Below are 17,943 nucleotides of genomic sequence, written 5' to 3' on the forward strand. Positions count from 1 at the left end.
TCTAGTGATTACTTATTTAATATTTCAATCGAAAGCTTGAATTTTTTTTGTTAGTTCAAAATCACGGCTTCTTTCTCTATCTCTCTCTTCAGTTAGGATACAAAACCGAGTTCAGCACATATGTATTAGCAAATCAAATTGCAATAAATAAGTTGCGATGCAGAACATCGCCATAGCGCCCAACTTCAAATTAAATGTAAATGAAAGTGTAATTTGTTAATATCTAATTATTAATATATTAGCGCCAGTAATTATCAGTTTTAGTGATTACAGTGAAGTCTGCAAGGTAATTGAATGACGAATAAATATTTTATTTCACGTGTTTATATGTATATTTCACATAACATTTTAGTTAATAATGGAAATTACATTTGAGAAACAAAACTAATAAACAACATCAGATGTTTCAAAACTAAAGTTTTTTTCTACATCAGGACTCTTAAAATATATTAGTGCTAATTTAATTATCTAATAGCCTAGTACTAATTTTGGCGTCAAACTGTAGGTTGGAAATAATCTTCTTTACAGTATAGATTCGTTTAGATGGTTTGAGGCGTTTTATCATTTCTGTTAAAAGATTGAGGTAAAAGGAATTAACGATTTATTAGAATTAGGTTCACCATTTTGGAGTGGCTGAAACTTTTGGTCGTGAAACCCCTTGTGTTATATGTAAAATATCACAGTAAGTGAAACTAAATGATTTTTTTTATGTTTTTCGAGGAATGAAGATAATTACTTAAAATATATGTACACATATATCTAGAGGTGCCTGGAAATATTTCCTTTTTCTTCCTTAGTAAGAAAAGTTTTTCTATACTTTTTCTTACTCAATCATATAATTTCCGTAGTACATAGATATTTTAGAACCAGATTTCTATAGCGATGGAAAAATAGCTTTTTCCACTTAGTTGTAATTAGGTTACATTTATTTTTAAGTATTATAATAGCTTCATACCACTTAAACTTCATAAAAATACTCTAAAGTGAAATGTCGATGGCAAATATGTAGATTGTTTTATGAAAGGCAATGTTCGTGTCGTATAACTAACCACTGGCATATCTCGATCTGGAACGTTCGCTTACATAAGTGGTTTGTAAAATTTAAACACTGAATACTGCTACATTTCTACTTAGTATTTTTTTTAAAATAGCTATTGTTTAGCTGTGTTGAAAACATTTTACATCTGCACAGACATTGGTTAGTGCTTATGACCAGTGAGTCACTGGTACGTCACCTTTATATACCTAAAATGATCATTATGAACTACTGCTTACAATTTTTTAAACCAATTTCATTGATTTTTGGCTAGATTAATCTGATTAAATTTTATTCTTGAGAATCGTATATATTTCATCACATGTTCTGTTCGCTAATATTCCTTTGTGGTCGAAGTGCTCAAAACTTTTCAAAGCTTTGTACAAGTTTGACCCTGGACTGGCGGTGCTTTGGAAGTCGCAAGCACCATTAATGTAGTACTTGGGATGCAGAAAGCCTCGCTTCACGCCATCTTCAAGTAAAATTTTCGTCCTTGCTATTTGCAGATCCGTAACTCTGGTGTGTGGGTCAAGTTCCTCGCGATAGTCGCCTGTAATGGTAACGTGTGTATGACAGTTAAACGAAAACCAGTAGTAATTAATAAATTTAAAATCTGTAAGCATATAAAAATACCTAAATATCAAGAATATAATAAATTGTGCGGCGCATTTAAACAATGGCTACACAGCGAGATATCTTTTTTAAGTATAAGTCCAAAGTTGTCGAGTTTATTTTATAGCAATTCGCAAGTGATTCCGTGCCTTATTTTTAGATTTTACGCCACGTTACTGGTATCTATCTGTAATGGTACTTGTGAGAGCTGTGAACAAACTACTGCATGAAACTTCTAGACGCGTCAATATGAAATTGCCGCAGAGAACTAGTCTACTTAACACTATGGGCACGTTAATTGATCAATGTAATTTTAAAGTAAACATCTTACCAAGAAACCCGATGCCGAGGGAACATCGATTGTAATGATACGTATGTGCTCCCACAAGTCCCCAACCTCGTCCTTCGTACACTCTGCCATCGTTGCCGATCAAAAAGTTGTAACTGGAAGTAAGACCTTGACAGAGCGATGCTGTATTACGCTACCTCAAACTATTATAAAATAAACTATTTAAGTTAAGACAATAAATTCCAAATTTACTCTTTCATGTTCAATTCACGATTTCTCATCGTTCTCTACGAACACGTATCGTGTGCTGTGTTGATTTTTAAGAGTTCACTCATCCCATGTACGGAATTTGATATGCGATGACATCTTTAATCGGGAAAATTGATGTACCACTACCAATTTCTATATACCTTTTTTTTATTGCCCGATCAGGCAGACGAGCATACGGCCCACCTGATGGTAAGTGGTTACTGTCGCTCACGGCCGTCAGCAATGCCAGGGGCAGAGTTAAACCGCTGCCTACCGCTAAATACCTCATCGCTGTTAATTCATTGTGACACCATTTATGACTATTTAGTTCCACCTATTAATGAATTTTGTAGTTATTACAATCAATACAATCCGCTTATCTTTAGAGAGATAAAAAGCTGACTTGACACAACAATATTACAATTAGGTAATACATTAACTAGCCGTACTCGACCGCTTCGCTGGGCATTTAAAATTAACATTATTATTTATTGTCATTATCATTAGGGAATCCAACACACATAAATATTAGCCTATCCATTAAGTACATGTATTCTCTACATGGATACCAAGTTTCAAGTCAATCGGATGCATGGTTCAGTAGTTATAACGGAACATCCGTAAAAACCACTGTAGATTTATATATTAGTATAGATATAGATGTTGATGTGCATACATAATATTTTAGACAACTTACGGAATGTCATCTTCAAGATTTAGTAAGACATTGGATTGAAGAATACGCATTTGCGACGCACATGTTTGGAAGGTGTCGCATTCAGGGCTGACCGTATGCTGAACGATGACCAGACGAATCGGGTTATATTCTCTGACCGATTCTGTGTCGTTTACAATTTGAGCCAACCACATCTCCCTTGTGATGTTCCATTCATGAGGAGCTAAGAAATATTTGTGTATAATAAATTACATCATGTATGATTATTATTAATTTCTCGCTTGCACATGACGATCATTGAAATATTTATTTCATTATGACGCTTAAAATTTAATTGATGCATATTAACGGCCGTCTGGTGTAGTGGTAAGTGACATGGTCACTACACAAGGGGGTCGCGGGTTCGAATCCCGCCAAGGGAAGATATTTGTATGATATTTGTATGTCTTTTCCAGGGTTATGGATGTATATTAAATATATGTATGTGTATAATAAAAATCTTACATTTATATCCGTTATCTGGTACCTGTAACACAAGTTCTTTACGAACTTATCACGGGCCCAGTTAACGTGGCGTAATTGTTAGTAAATATTTATTTACTATTTATTTATTTATTAAAAAAGTAAGCCGTAAAATAATAACTTTTAATTTAAAATTATTGTCAACGTAAGCATTTAGGTATGCCTACAAAATAGAAATCAGTTGATAAAAAAATATAACAAAATTATAGCAGTAGTTTCATATTTTTTACATATCTTGGAAAATGCTATAAGCATGATGGAAAGATGGAGAGACGAGCTCACAAATTATCCGGGATTAAGTGGTTATCGAAGCCTAATTAACGTATTAACACTATATACTTATTGACACGTCGAAATTTCAATACCATGTGGTTTTTATTACCATCCCAAATGGTTTGTTACGGGTAGCAACGACATTGCACCATTTTAACCAGAACACATAACTTCTTCGTTGTCATCAAAATTTTATAAACTGTAGCTTCGCTATTTTGTTTATAGTCCAAGATCCTAGAGTTCCCATGATTATTTAATTTTTAACTGATTTTCTTTTAATATTAATAATTAATTGATATGAGTCAACTGTAAGAGAGAGATAGAGAGACAAAGAAGTCAATATATCTTAATACATGTCTCACTCAGTCTCATACGCGTGGATAATGCCCTCGCGCTCTTACCCACAGAGGTATTAAATTGAATTTAGGGGATGATTGGCCCTTTAAAGCGTTTGCAAAACAATTCGGCTGACGGAAAGTGTCTGGGAGTATTGGCGACTTATTTTTAAGGATATTGCCTAAAATTACGTAAAAATCAGGTCTCAGAAAATACGTGAAGTAGGTCATGATTTTATGTACCTTGAGTACCTGATACCTGAAAATTGGCCGTCTAAGCAAGTTAGCAGGTAGGCATGCGTTCTTAGTACATACTAACACTACGCAATCGGCCATATTTCGTTCGTCAGAAAATACGTGACGTCTGGGGACCCTGGGATCTTACTTTATTATTTCTTATTGTTCATCGGCGAAAAAAAAATTAAAATGCGTGAGGAACCTACGTAGTGGTTTTAGAAGAAAATTACATATCGTAAGGATTTAAAACTATTATTATTTTTGTACAAGTACTCGTTAGGCCACGAGCGAAACTTAAAAAGAAAAGATCTAGAAGTTTGCCTACTTTTGTGGCCACGATAACTCACCGACATCGATGTCATCATCGTTTGCGACTGTCTCGGTTGTCAAAGCGAAGTACAAAGTTAGCCCGATGCATATGACAAGAGCGGTAAGCGCTACGGAGCACGATAGTCTCTCTGCCCTGCTTGTATTCTTCAAAACTTTCCATAGGTAACGCGGCAGCGGGAGTTCTGAAATATAAATTAGTTTTCTGTTTATCCATGAAAAAATATTCCTCATGAAACAACAAATGTATCTACTAAAATGTGACTACCTGCTTTTGTCTAAATAGATTTTTTATAACTAAACGAGCTGAGTGCCTTGATCAGCGGTTAACGGAGAATATGTTATAATTACCGCGCGGCAAAAACAAGTAAGCACCTTCTCGTGCAGGTCTGCAATATAGGTACCTCACCGTCAGAACGGAAGGCCGAAACTTACAAGATTCTAAATTAATTTAAAGCTTGAATCAAAAACAAAATAAATTTACTGACTTTAGGTTAAAATTTCACTGAACTTAAGTTCCGTGTTAAATTTATTGAAACAACATGAAACATAATATGGTGTACAATGTGTGTCAAGAAATTATGGACCCTTTCTTTATTATTATCACTGTAAATTTTTTATTATATTAATATTCTATAACATATTTACTTACTCTGATAGCTGAACATGTTTTCTACAATATTATATAACTTAACAGTTGAACTAAACGTAAAACGTAGCGTTTATTCTATTTCAAAAAAAATTCATGTTTATACTGTAAACCAGTGGTGAATTTACACTGCGGGCGGCAAATTTTTTAGGGCGGCAAAATTTTGAAAGTAATTTTTTTTTTTTCTCATCAAATCTTACATAGAGCAATCGCTCTATGTAATTAATTAATTCTATAATTACCGATGAACGTGAAATTTACCACACTTACAATATGTATGAACGGCCGTCTCGTGTAGTGGTAAGTGACATGGTCACTACACAAGCGAGTCGCGGGTTTGAATCCCACCAATGGAGGATATTTTGTATGATAAATATAAAATGTCTTTTCTAGGGTTATGGATGTACTTATATTAAATATGTGTATGTGTTTCCGTTATTTGGTACCTGTAACATAAGTTCTTTACGAACTTAGCACGGGACCAGTTAACGTGGCGTGATTGTTTTTAAAAATAAGATATAGAGAAGGTGTGCAGAATGCTAATTTTTTATTAAAAATGCATTATTAATACATTAAATCGATAAAAAAAACATTACGCACACTACCATGTATTTGACACACACAGAACTATATATACTCTTTGTTTACTGTCAAACATTTTGTTATTGCTTAAAGTCTGTGGTCAAATTGAAAATATATTAATATTGTTTGTCTTTAACTATTTGTCTATAGTGTAGTCTTGGCAACTTCGATCAATTGATCGAAGCTTGGCAATGTATAATAATAGTCTTTGACAATAGAACCTAATGTTCAAACTTATAATTTCAATTAATTATAGTCGAATTTCGATTACTGCGTAAGTATATTTACCTCGTGCGTAAGTATAAGACCTCTAGTAAGTATATTTTAATACATAACCATAAAAATGTTTTGTTCACTAAGAAATTGGTGGTTTTACGTCTACCCGTTGAGGGCGGTAGCCAAGGAATATCGTGATTGAACCAATTAAAACGCCCTGTCTCAACAACTGTCTTCCATACTTCTGATGAAGCAGAACTCATCCAAGGCAGGCTGGGAGCAAAAGTACGCGCTTCGCGCTGAGCCCTTACTCCCCGCCGCCCTACTACCACTAGAAACCATGCTCGCCGGGCCTCTCAGGCTGTGGGCTGTCCGAGGCCCCTTACATGGCACTGCCAATTCGTACCGCTGGGATAACCCCTCCCTTTTTAGGGCCCCCTCCTTTGGGCTGTCCGAGGCCCCCTACACGGCACTGCCAATTCGTGCCGCCAGGATATCCCCTCCCTTTTTCGGGCCTCCCTTACAATGTCCGTCCACCTGGTTGGCGATCATCTCGACTTCTCTTTCCTTTCACGTGACCTACAACTATTAGTTTTTCCAAGTTGTCAGGATTTCGTCGGGCCACGTGTCCGAAGTACTTGAGGAGACGCTGCATACAGATTGTATTTAGACGGGTCTTGACGTTTAGCTTCGAGAGAATTGACACATTTTGCGCCAACACCACATTTCAAATGCGTCAATTCTCGATCGGGTACGGGCCTTGTCTTGATCCCGCTTAGTCAACACCATATACTCGTAGCTTGCGGTAGGCAGCGGCTTGGCTCTGCCCCTGTAATTGTTAATGTCTATGAGAGCTGTCGCTATCGTTAACCACTCCATAAGGTGGGCCGTATGGTGAGTATACTAATATGGCGAACAACACTCGAAAAGCAACGCCTAAAAGATACAAACATAAACGTCTACAGGAGTTAGCCTGCGTAAGGGGCTCACAGATACCGCTATTAATTACATTAATCATTTTTAAACGATGTTATTGCTACATAGTTAAAATTGGTTTTCATTAGAAAAAAATGTATTTTTCCTCACGACTTTAACCTAAACATAGTCGCATCGAAATTGACGGCAAACGTAACCTGACTCATTTCGCTGTTCGACTGTGTAAATCAAATATATGCATAGAACATTTAAAGTAAATCTTGTACTCATAATACCCACTGCCATAACTAATATTTTTAAATGAGTAAATATTTTTTATTAACTTTCGTAGAGTCTTTAATAATTAATTGTTGTTCGCATTGCTATTTGTTATATTAATGTTCAAGCTTCTGTGAATAAAATAATCTATTAATAGGTAATTAGATAATAATAATAAGATAATAAGAATAAAGTAATAAGATAAACACGAACAATTTTTTTCTGGATAGACATAGTTACCACTCCGGGTATTTCTGCTGAAAATAATTTAGTTCTGTTGTTTCATTATTTCGTAATAGGACAGACACACAGACTTTCCCATTTGAAATATTGTAAAATTGTTGTTAGTATACAAAGCTGAAAGATTCCTGTACAATCGTATTATCTAAAATAATTCTCAATTGGTCTACACGCACTCATTAAAAAACTAAAATATTCAAACTGGTTCAGTCATTATCACACTTCTCGTATGACTATGTGTCACATGTATCTGATGGACTTTTGGTATTATTATTAAGTACATACGTTTATTTCTATTCGTACTTATGGTGTCAGTAGTAGCACCAGGCTCATCTGTTTATAAGTAGCATTTTAGTCCATGGACATCATTGTCCTAGCCAGACAAGCCGCCTAGTACCTTAGTATTACTAACTTAACCTATACTAGGTTTCACACCTGTATGACAGTATAATTTCAATTATTTACCTAATTAATATTCGATAATGGCAGTTCAGACGGACTTCAAGGAAAACGACAGAATGTTAAGAACTACTAAACATCTTTATTGAACTATCATAAAAATTGACCAAACATAACTTAGAATTCTTTTCGAGTTGAAGTGATAGTTTATCTATTGGTTATTTATAGCTATGTATGTAATGGTGAGCAGTACACAAAATAAAATTAATCAAAGATATAACGGTCTGTTATACAATGGTGCACATTGAACTTAAAATACATCACTTTGTACATCATTACTGTATTAAAAAATAGCGTGCATATTTAGTATCATTTTGAGAAAATTCGTTCTAATGCGGCACAAAAGCATCAAATCAAATTCTTTTATTGTGACACAACCGTTTACAAAGGTATAAAGGTATTTATTCCTAATAAGCATAGTGTGGCATAAGACACATTTTTTTTTAAATTTATTGATTAAAGAAAATTCGTGAAACTGCTTTTCTATTTTTCTTTATACTAAAACAAATTCTTTTCTACGTTGAAAGCTGGTCATCAGGCTCGGGACTCACCTGGTGCTAAGAGGAGCAATGGATATCACAAAATGAATATCAGCGCCTAACTTGAGACATGAGGGATATTGCACTGTCTTTGAAGTACTTCATAAAGACCCATTAACTTAGAAAAAATCTTAAGTTCCCCAAAATCCAAACCACTACATAGAGTTATACAATATATGTATATTAAGAGATATTAAATACTGGATCATATTTTGATATCTGCAGTAATGTAGTTTAAAATCCAATTTTTTTTTGTCCTACCTAAGCTGATAGCCTTGAGAGGCTATTTCAGCGTAACCTTATCTAGTAGGTGAGCTCACGGAGCTCAAATCAGAGTGATGCTAACACTGACCCTAGCAAGAGCAGTGCTTCGCAGAATCTACCACCGGATCGGAAACGCGATCCACTGAGAAGATCCGGCGAGAAACTCAGTGGGCTATGTCTATGAGTTAATTCGCTCGTCGAGCCCTTCGTCGCAAGCGACGGGTTTGTGGAAGACGGTGATCGGTGCATGTGGAACCTAAAAGCACCGTTAATGGATCGGGAGGATCCGTAATGACGTGTTTTGGGCAAAAATCTATACTATATATAAAAATATCTTTTTCATGATAATCTAGCAGGCAGTAAATGTAAAAGCGATGGAAAACAATTTCTAAATTAAGATAGTACGGTTGTTTTGTGGATTATCAAAACGAAAAAAAAAAGAACGATTCATCAAGTACTTCGTTTTGTGCAATAGAAAAAGAATGTTCTTTTTTTCTTAATATAAATTATGTAAGTACATATATAAAATAACCAATTTTTTTTTTAGTATTTTCAAATATCGAAACAATCAGGAAAAAAAAACCAAATGAGATTTTGGACGTTTATTTTTAACAGTTTCAACATTTCTTTCTATTTGAATTACAGACGTTAGTAATTTGTGGTAGCACTACGTTTTAATTACATAGAAGGTATGACGCAGTACAGAAAAGGCTGTTAGGCCCGGTTTCATTTAAGAATAAACAAGGTAATGGAATGATATTTAAAAGTAAAGTATTACAAACTTTTTTGAGGGCAGACATGATTAAATGTACTTAAATAAAATTATTTTGGTTAAAAAATATGTACTTGATTTTTATTACCTTTATGTAGGCTACAGCAAAAGGCAAAGACCCGATAACAGAATGTGTATTGTTTTATGAGGCTTTTTGTGCGATCACAAAGATAGGATACAAAATGTATTGTTTTAATTAAAGTTTTTAAATTTTTATGTGTACGATTTTTAGTCGTTACGAGGACCGTTACTTGATAATTTTACTTCAATGTGTAACAAGAAATTTCAAAATAAAAGAACGACAGAACCTATCGCGAAGTAATTGAATCTTCTCGGTTTTCGCCTCCCTTCTGCGATAGAATTAAAGTAAATTCAACGTTATAAACACAAACGACAATTCTTTGTCTCTTATTTCCTGAGAAGCCAGCTGGTATTTCAAACCGGTCAAAATTCATCCAGGCAAACACAGGTGTGCGTTTTCCGAATTCCAGTGTTGAAAATCTTTTAGTTCTTTCAAGATGTTGCGGCCAGGGCTGACGGTGAGTGGCTTCACCTGACATTGGCCTAATATTGTGTAGTCAGGCCGCAGAACCCCTTGCTTAACGAGCTGATTTAAAAGAATGTCTAGATGTTCAAATTGTGCAGGAGTCGTTTTGTCAGTTCTATAATCTCCAAGGAACATTATCGTAATACTTCGACGGTTCCACCCTTTCAACATAGTACTTAATACGTTGGCACCTCTCCCTTCGAATACTATACCATTTCCGCTTATAAGGAAATTGGGGCCGATATCCTCAAAGCGAGCGTCCAGGTGGCTCTTCTGTACATTTATGATTTTCTTTATGCAGTCGTATTTCTGATTGCAATATTGGCTAACGGTGTGGCCAATGATAACGAAAGATACCGGTAGTTCGAGGAAATCCATAGTGTAGGGCCTCATTGCCTGCCAGTCGCCCCGTCGCAGATACCACGGCTCGTGTATATCTAATCAAAATAACGGAGGCGTTATACACCATGATATAAAATTACACTGTCGATGAGGTTTGATTTTGGAGATAAATTAACCATATAGTAACAAGCTTGTGAGTTTTATAATAATATATTTTCTTGTGTGAAGTACATGTAAAAATATTAGCATTGTAAAAAAGAAAATAGGATTTTTGTGTAACCACAAAATAACTGCATGAATAATGCCTAATAGCTTTGAACAATTATATTTCAGGTTTTAGTCAAGACTATTAAAGGGGTCTATTAGTTTAAAGAGACATTTAAAAAGGAAGTTGAAGATTAGAATCACGTACCGAGATCGAGACGAGCTTCGTTCTTGGATAGTGCGTAATGGAAGACGTAGAAACTGAGGCCTACTGTGACAATGAGCGCCCAGCAGACGAACACGGCGATGCTACAGCGAAGTTTGCGCGTATTTTGAGACGAAACCAGCTCCAGACCGAGTAATTGGCCTGAAACAACATCAAACTTTGTACAAACGTAATTTGTACAATTCGACATTCAGTAGCATCTATATAACTATATTAATACGTGAAGCAAAAACTTTGTACCCCTTTTTACGAAAATTGTGCGGACGTAGGAGTATGAAATTTCCCAAACTTATAGAGAATATAGAGAAGGAGTGCAGAATGCTAAATTTTATTTTAAATTATGCATAAAAAATACATTAAATTAACAAAAAGACCACTACACACACTAGCGTGTATTTGACACACACGCATATAGGTATATATTTATTGTTTATTGTCAAACTTTTCCTATTGTTTAAAGTCTGTGGTCAAATTGCGAATAGATGAATATTGTTTGTCTTTAATATTATTTATCTATAGTGTAGTTTTGGCGAAATCTGTGATTTTATTCTAGAAGTATAATAGTGTGTGACAATAGAACCATAATAATGTTCCAACTTATAATTTCAATTAATTATAGTCAAATTTCGACTACAGAGGGTCTACTAGTATTGATAATTCGACTTAATGTCTTAGATCTATAGGTAACTCTAGGTTAGTTTACATATCACCCCAGCTGGGTATTCTGGAACATCAACAGCACCGCGCAGGAGGTCTTACCGGCCGCCTTACCGCGGAGACCAGTGTTATTGGTCGTCGATAATCGCCTCCAAGACCCGTCGGTCGGGCGACTTCAGAGTGGCGCCGCGTGTTAGGTTGTATTGTTGACCGCGGGAACCCCCTACTCTGCCCGGGTTCTGATTCCGGGCGGAGCAAGGACGTCGGGAAGAGAGTGCAAGGGGAGTCGTTTGATGGGTAAGTCCCTAAAAACATCCTTGGGCCTGCGGTTCGATCCCATCATCTGTGAACTATTAAGACCCACATACACCGCACCTAGGCGTTCATGAAAGAGGTTCGGCACTGTCCGAAGAAAAAGGCAACAGTGTCACGGCATGCGCTCCGATAACCACTTACGAGTTAGAGCATGAGCTCGTCTGCCGATCATAAGTGAAAAAAAAATGGAATGGAACTAAATGGCCCTTAACAAATATTTACTATATTAAACGGTATATATTATTGGTTGTCATGATTTTCTTAACCTAAGGTACCTTTCATGAAATCGAAGTTAGGTGTTTTTTTGCTGGTTTGTGGTGGTTCTGGTAATCTTAAAGGCCATTTAAAAAGGACTACACTACGACACTTCGAATTGTATGCATATTTACATAAATAAATAAATATAGTTATTTTATATAGGATTCCGTTACATTCTGAGTTATGTATAAAATGTAATGTAGTAAATAAACGGTTTTCAAAAAATGTGTTATTGGAAATAGATAATTATTAGGTACGTGTGTGTTTCACCGCAATCCGGCAAAATTGCTTGACCGATTTTGATGATTTTTTTTGTGCGTGACTATTATATGGGATGGTTTAGATTTATAATATATAATAGATTTATATGGATGCGGTAGATTGTTCGGAAACTGGGTTATTTTTTAGTTTTTTTCAAGGCAGGACATGTTTGTCCTTAGTCTATATATACGTTTAAGTTTAATTGCTCATGGCCACCTCAATGCTCACCTAGTTTCAACCATTACCCTCGTTTTGGATAAAAGAATTCTTCATTTCTACCAAATTTTCCCGTGAATTACCATTTATTTAAATATCGCACTTATTTCCCTTTTCCGTTTACTTTGTTCGTAAATTTATATGATTTTATTTTTACGTAAGTAATTAGAATACACGTATGTCATGTTTTTGGGTGAACACTATATAGTTTCACGAGCTTTGTAGCTTAGGCTCAGTCTTTATATTTTATTCTAAAATATAATGTTATTGAAATGATGGTTAATTTTTTCGTTTGCTGCACAAGATAACCTTTTTTTGTTTTAATATTCCACCAACTTCCTATGCAGTATAATCCAGAGTATGAATAATCATAACTATTTCCTGTCTGAGATTGACTTTAGAATTAGCATCGCTTTCGTTGTGGCCGTTGGGATACTGAAGTTACTAAATATATCATTTTATTTTTCGACATCCTTATAATTCTTCCTGGAAACTTATCGTAGTGTACCCAACCTTTGGAAAAGGTGACAAGATTTTCAAGTCCTGTTAATTCATGAGATTTCTTGATCATTCATTCATTAATTTATATGTGATTTCTTAATTTTCGATTTGCCATTGCCTACCAAGGTGAATTCGGTAGAACCACAATGTCTATTATGCATAACACTTCTTTCCCGTACAAGATAAATTACAAGAGATGATTCTAAGCGATAAGAGAATCTTCCGTCGAACCCTTTATTCGTTATTCGTTTTATAACCCATATTATTTATTTCAACACTTTTATAAAGATGTTCTAGTACTAGATGAGTTTCCTAGAGGGCCGCTCAACGGTGGACGTAATCCTTCGCGTGCGGGCCCTCTCGGAGGAGGCCATCTCCGGGGATGGAGTGGCCTTGGCGGTGTCGCCCGGCATCGCCAATGTGTTTACCGCCTGCCCTGGCCTGTGATAGGGGAGGGCCCTGGAAAGACACGGAGTGCCCCCCTACCTTAGCCGGCTGGTGGGTTCCTACTTGGACGACAGATCGGTCAAATGTACCGGACACGGTGGGATCGTGCACCGGTTTCCGGTCGTACGCGGTGTTCCACAGGGGTCGGTGCTCGGCCTTATTTTGTGGAATATCGGGTATGACTGGGTGCTGAGGGGTGCCCTCCTCCCGGGCCTGAGCGCAATCTGTTGCGCAGACGATGCGTTGGTCGTGGCCTGGGGGGAGGTGTCAAAATCAGGGGATTGGGCCTCAACGTGGCACTCAGTAAATCCGAGGCCACGTGCTTCCACAAGCCACCTGTCAATGACTGTATCGTGGTTGGAGGCGTCCGTATCGGGGTCGGGGTGCAGTTGAAGTACCTGGGCCTCATTCTGAACATTCGTTGCACCTTCCATGTTCACTTTCAGAAACTGGTCCCTCGTTTGTTGGGGTTGATTGGGAGGCCTGACCAGGTGACGAGCCGTCTCTATACAGGGGTGGTGTGATCAATGGCCCTATACGGGGCGCCCGTGTGAGGCCAACGGCAACGGCCGCAACGCACTATCGCGGTCAGGGTCATCGGTGGTTATCGCACCATCTCCTTTGAGGCGGCGTGCGACTGGCTGGGACGCCGCCTTGGGTTTAGAGGCGGAAGTGGAAGCGCTCGCCACTGACTATCAGTGGCGGGCTGACCTTCGTGTCCGGGGCGTGGTGCGTCACAGCCCCGGTGTGCTCAGAGCACGGAGGGCCCAATCTCAGCGATCCGTGCTGGAGTCATGGTCCAGGCGGCCGGCCGATTCTTCAGCTGGTCGTACGACCTTCGAGGCGATTCACCCGGTCATTGTGGATTGGATGAATCGTGACAGAGGACGCCTCACTTTCCGGCCCACGGAGATGCTCACCGGGCATGGTTGCTTCGGTGAGTTCCTGCACTGGATCGGATCCGAGCCGTCGGCAGAGTGCCAGCATTGTGGTTGCGACTTGAACACGACAGAGCATATGCTCGTCGTATTTATAGATTTCTCATTGGAAATGAATCTTCGAATTTTCGAGCAAATTCACGGTGGTACCGTTATAAAACCAATATTTAATGCGCACTGCAAAATGAACTTATACATTTTATATAGCAAAGTTTCCCTCACGCACACGATTACCATTTTGAATTTAATTATTTAGTACTCCTATATGAATTAAAGAAAATAAAAAAAGGAAGTTCATCACATTAATTAATTAGTTCAATTTATCGATGCTATATATTTTTTCGTTCAATTTAAGATTTGCATTTCTAAGCTTAAGTGAACAGAATGATTAACAACTGAGATTTTAGTGCTATATGTACATATTTGTTTATAATATGTGATCATCGATAATTGAACCACTTTTTCAGGCGGCAGAATAAGAATTATAAATTTCTAACACACCTTAGTGTAGAAGTACCCTAAATGATTGTTTTCGTATATATTTTTTTCTTCTCATTAAGAAATTCAGAATTTAATTTTCCCCTAATTATACTGGCACCAGTTTTTTTCTTGTGTTTACCTTTTTTGGGGAACGGAAGGATTATTCGAACAAGGCTTTAGGGTGGTTCAGGTGGATCTATCGTATCTATAACATCAACGGTGGCTAACTGCGAGCCACGGGTTCTGCCGCAGTATCAAAAACGCTATTGGTACTCTCACGTCGAGTCTGAGTATGGCATGCACTGTGTAACCTGATAGTGTATTTGGTAACCGTCTTACACTGATCACCAAATATAATAAAATTGGAAATAAAGTCATTACAAAACATGAATACTAATGTCATTGTACCTAATAACGGGCAGAACAATAAGCAAGTAAGACTTCAACCTAGATAATATCGTGATTAATCAAAGGAATTGCTGATTATTTGCTTTCTTATCAGTTTGCAACTATTCTACAAAATATTTCGAAATTATTTATTAGGTATATTGTTATCACTTTTGCTGCAAAAGCCATGTCGATGCGTGGATTAAATTTAAGTTGATAAAATTAATGTATTTTTTCTGATAGCGAGACTTAATTGAGTTGATAAAAAACTGTTCGATAAAATTGACGTATACTGTCAACAAGTTTTTTTTTTGTTTTGTGTAAAAATTCAGATTTTATACGAGTATTTAGCTTGTTTTTTAATTACTTAATACATTCATTTATTAACAGACTTTAAGAAAGTACGCAGATAGTTCAATTCTGATTAATCTATAACACAAATTGGCGTATTTGAGTATTGTTATAATACTCTTAACATTGTTAAATATCTGCGTTTTAAAAAAACTGTTGAAAGGAGTCAGTTCAATATTTAACAGTCGCTGGTTTCTTTGAAAGTATTTTGTAAATTATATGGCCAATTGGATGTTGTTTTAAAAAAAAAGGTTACTGAATGAATAGCCTCCTCATAGCAGGATATTTTACAACATTCCGCAATACGAAATATTTGTGCTTATGTCAGATGTTTAAATATTGTCATTGGCCAAACAGTCCGCGCGATTTCTACTTATTGTACAAAACTTATAAAACGACTCATTAAAATATGAATAATTATATGGAAATTAAGAGAACCGATTTCAGAATTCATATCACGATATGCCATTAGAAAAATAGGGTTTGTTAAAACAAAATATTTTACTTTAAGTGGTCTGGTCTAATGTATGCATATATGTATATAAATATTCTTTATCTCGTTGCCTTTAGTGTTTAATTTTTCCTTTATTAAGTTAAGTATTATTCAGTAAAACTGTACTCTCATACGAGACTGTGGTTTTCTTTGTTGTTTGAAACGTTTCAGTGAAATAATAACCTACTCATGTATCTAATTTTAATAGAAAAATGAAAACGAAAGGAAATGAAATAATGATTACAAAAAAAAAACAATTCGCAGTAGATAAAATAATTATGAATGCAAGTAGCTTATTAACGATCGTAACCAATTAGTAAATTAATCGTTAAGCATGGCATGAAAACTTATAGTACGCTAGCTTTATTAGTCCTACTGAGTCGCCAATTGCAGAAAGAATCACAGAGATTAACACTATAAAATATTCTATGGATTATAGAGGTCACTTACCTTTTATTTCTTCTGTATTCCTGACTTTTTGTGTGACCGATACGAACTTGGGCCCGATGTGGACCCTCGATGATTTGGACACGTTAAGCTGTGATATAGGCGGCGATACTGCTGCACGTGAAGCTGATGCTATCATTCGTTCGTCCATCAAAACGACGTCAGAACTGCAGTCCGGACGGTACATCATCGCAAGTTCACGTTCTCCGTCACTATCGCTCCACATGATTAGCACCGATGTAAACGAAAAAAAAAAAAACAAATGGAACAACACAATGAGTGAAGCGTGAGTAACCACTGAGACGACGGCTCGCTCTGTCTATCAAACGCGTCTAAGTTCGTTTCTTTTGCAAAAACGTTGGCTGATAAACATTGTAGTAATAACCAGAATATGTCGGACAACTATAGCCTTCCTATTCTATCATTTACCAGAAACTCCCGTCGGTTACAATCACCTGAGTTTCTCTATAAATAGCAATGCTTATTGAATTTGTGCAACGATTTTATAAACGGTACTAAAAAGAAATTGATGATAAGTCACTATAGTTGCAATTGATGAGTTAAATTTATATTTATTTTACTAGAGAAAATCACTGTCGCTGCACCCTTGTTCACATTATCGTTTCGCTTACAAAAATAAATTATCGCGTCGCGATACAATTGATGCAGAGCTGATTTTGATAACAGGCAATCAGCAACACCGAACTACTAAGATTTTTGAACATTTTCATTCATTCGAACTTCAGGTATGCACTTCGTTTTAAGCTTAATTATGATCCGGTAGTAGATTGATTTGCTAAATAGCTGCTCTTAAGTTGTTAGGTCTCCTTCGGAGGCGCTCGGGCGGCTGTTGTCAAGTCCCACCCCTCCTGTCTGGTCTGAGCCTTTGCTCGCCTACCTGTCCTGGTGAAACTGGAAAGACCTCCGGGCCACCAGTAATGACTCAATCATATATTTTTTATTGCTATCTAAGAAATGAGTAAAAATGCTTACAAACAGAAATTTTCATTCGACAATAATCTAATGTACAGTATCAATACAAGCAAAGGCGTTTTAATACTTCGTGTGTTTATGAGAATTCTGACGGAACACCTGATGCCACGCGATAGTTTCGAAACAAAGGAGTGAGTTTATCGTGAAGAGCAAGGTATTGAAATGTGTCGGTGGATTTCGTTAAACAGAGAGTAAGGCTAAGTAAGGAGAGATGGCGGGACATCGTGAGACGCATCAAGTCTGCCCGTTCCAACACTACATCACGATCACGACCACTCTGTCAAGAGTGACACGATTAGGAAGAAGAAATGCTCGAACGCATCATGTTATTATGACTTACGACACGACGCCGCCGCTCCATAGGAGTGTGTTCGAGCCCTTATGCTTAAAAGTTTCAGTATCCAGTTGT

At 36.7% G+C, this 17,943-nt stretch overlaps 1 protein-coding gene across 3 annotated transcripts; it reads right to left on the reverse strand.

Moving 5' to 3' along the window:
* LOC114244539 (peptidoglycan-recognition protein SC2) lies at nt 1-17,196 on the reverse strand. Of its 3 annotated transcripts, XM_089728251.1 has the most exons (6): nt 16,545-17,196; nt 10,773-10,931; nt 4,577-4,741; nt 2,884-3,085; nt 1,980-2,092; nt 1-1,586 (listed from the first exon to the last, which is right to left on the reverse strand). In XM_089728251.1, the coding sequence occupies exons 1-6, from the start codon at nt 16,765-16,767 to the stop codon at nt 1,321-1,323; spliced, it is 1,128 nt and encodes a 375-aa protein (XP_089584377.1). In that variant the 5' UTR covers nt 16,768-17,196; the 3' UTR covers nt 1-1,320. The 3 variants fall into 3 exon arrangements, with proteins under 3 accessions (XP_089584377.1, XP_028032194.2, XP_089584372.1); XM_028176393.2 differs by lacking the exon at nt 10,773-10,931 and having other exon boundaries at nt 16,545-17,195; XM_089728246.1 differs by lacking the exons at nt 1-1,586; nt 1,980-2,092; nt 2,884-3,085; nt 4,577-4,741 and adding an exon at nt 9,287-10,455 and having other exon boundaries at nt 16,545-17,193.
* Between the last annotated feature and the right edge of the window lie 747 nt (nt 17,197-17,943).

Source organism: Bombyx mandarina, chromosome 01, assembly GCF_030267445.1.
Source record: "Bombyx mandarina strain Sakado chromosome 01, ASM3026744v2".
NCBI lineage: Eukaryota > Metazoa > Arthropoda > Insecta > Lepidoptera > Bombycidae > Bombyx > Bombyx mandarina.